This window comes from Galendromus occidentalis, unplaced genomic scaffold, assembly GCF_000255335.2.
Source record: "Galendromus occidentalis unplaced genomic scaffold, Mocc_1.1 scf7180000076108, whole genome shotgun sequence".
NCBI lineage: Eukaryota > Metazoa > Arthropoda > Arachnida > Mesostigmata > Phytoseiidae > Galendromus > Galendromus occidentalis.
The window spans coordinates 1-1,377 of NW_003804097.1; the positions used below are offsets into that span (position 1 = coordinate 1).

At 55.6% G+C, this 1,377-nt stretch overlaps 1 protein-coding gene across 1 annotated transcript; it reads left to right on the forward strand.

Annotated features, from left to right (window-relative positions):
- The first annotated feature begins 161 nt into the window (after window positions 1–161).
- LOC100907351 (ribosomal RNA small subunit methyltransferase A-like) lies at window positions 162–833 on the forward strand. The gene has a single exon (XM_003738592.1). The coding sequence runs from the start codon at window positions 162–164 to the stop codon at window positions 831–833; it is 672 nt and encodes a 223-aa protein (XP_003738640.1).
- The last annotated feature ends 544 nt before the right edge of the window (window positions 834–1,377 follow it).

Here is a 1,377-nt window from a genome sequence, read left to right on the forward strand (position 1 = left end):
TCCCGTCAGCTTGAGAGAGATCTTGAAGCGTCGCTCGGTGATCAAACTTCGTTCTTCTGCGACAAAACGCGTGCTTTAAAGCCGTGTCAGACGGACAACCACGAGAGCCGTGGATTGCGGGAGAGCCGGGAATACCGGCGCTCCCCTCCCTGCGTGACAGTATGGAGTTACACGGGCTCTCACCCAAAAAAAGCTTTGGACAGCACTTTTTGTTGGATCCCTCAATTGTGGCGCGCATCGCCCATCTGGCTGGTGACCTGAGCCACGTTTCAGTGATCGAGGTCGGGCCAGGCCCAGGAGGGCTGACACGCGCATTGCTTGCCACCTCCGCACGCAAAATCTTTGCGGTTGAAATCGACACGCGTGCCATACCCATTCTGGAAGATTTGAGACAATGCAACCCGGATCGGCTGGATATCATTTCTGCCGACGCCGTCACGTACGATCTTGCAACGCTTGGGACAGCGCCACGGCAGATCGTGGCCAACCTGCCTTACAATGTCGGGACAAAACTTCTTATCAACTGGCTGGAGCAGGCTGGAGCATGGCGTCGACTGACATTGATGTTTCAGCTTGAAGTCGCACAGCGTATTTGCGCCGAGGTTGGTACCAGTGCCTACGGACGCCTGAGCGTTCTCGCTCAATGGTGCGCGAAATGCGACATTGTCATGCGTGTTCCCGCCGGTGCATTTTCTCCTCCGCCCAAAGTTGATTCCGCGATTGTTGATCTTATCCCACGCATGACCAGCCCACGACGGAGCTGTTTCGCGCGATGGGCCGCGTCACAGGAGCCGCTTTTGGTCAAAGACGCAAAATGCTCCGCAGCGCATTAAAGCCGCTGCAGGGAGAGAAACTTCTCGCGAGAGCTGGCATTGACCCGTCACGGCGCGCAGAAACACTTAGCGTTGAGGAATTCTCTCTCCTCGCAACATGTCTGATAGAAATCGAGGCAGAACTGGGAGCATCGTCGGTCGATGCTTCCACCGAAACAAGCTGAGCCCGGCCTGGGACGCGCTTGTCTCTATTCGCCACGATACGCCCTGCACCACGCGGGTTCAGCCGTTCTGATGTTCAGCCTTCATCATGTAGTCACGTGTGAGAGGCGTTGCCTCGATATCTCGCGTCAGTTGAAGCTGAAAGTTCATGTGGCCCTGCACCCGAAATGCAAGCTCAGCCCCGGTTAGATAGAATTCAAACATACGACAAAAACGCTCATCGTAAATTGCGCAGATCTTTGCGCGGTTCTGCGCGAAGCGGCGGCGCCATTCAGCGATCGTCTTTGCGTAATGCAGCCTTAAAATTTCACAATCTGTCAAGAAGAGGCCTGACCGCTCAACAGACGGGAGAACCTCGCTGAGTGCTGGCGAATATCCGCCT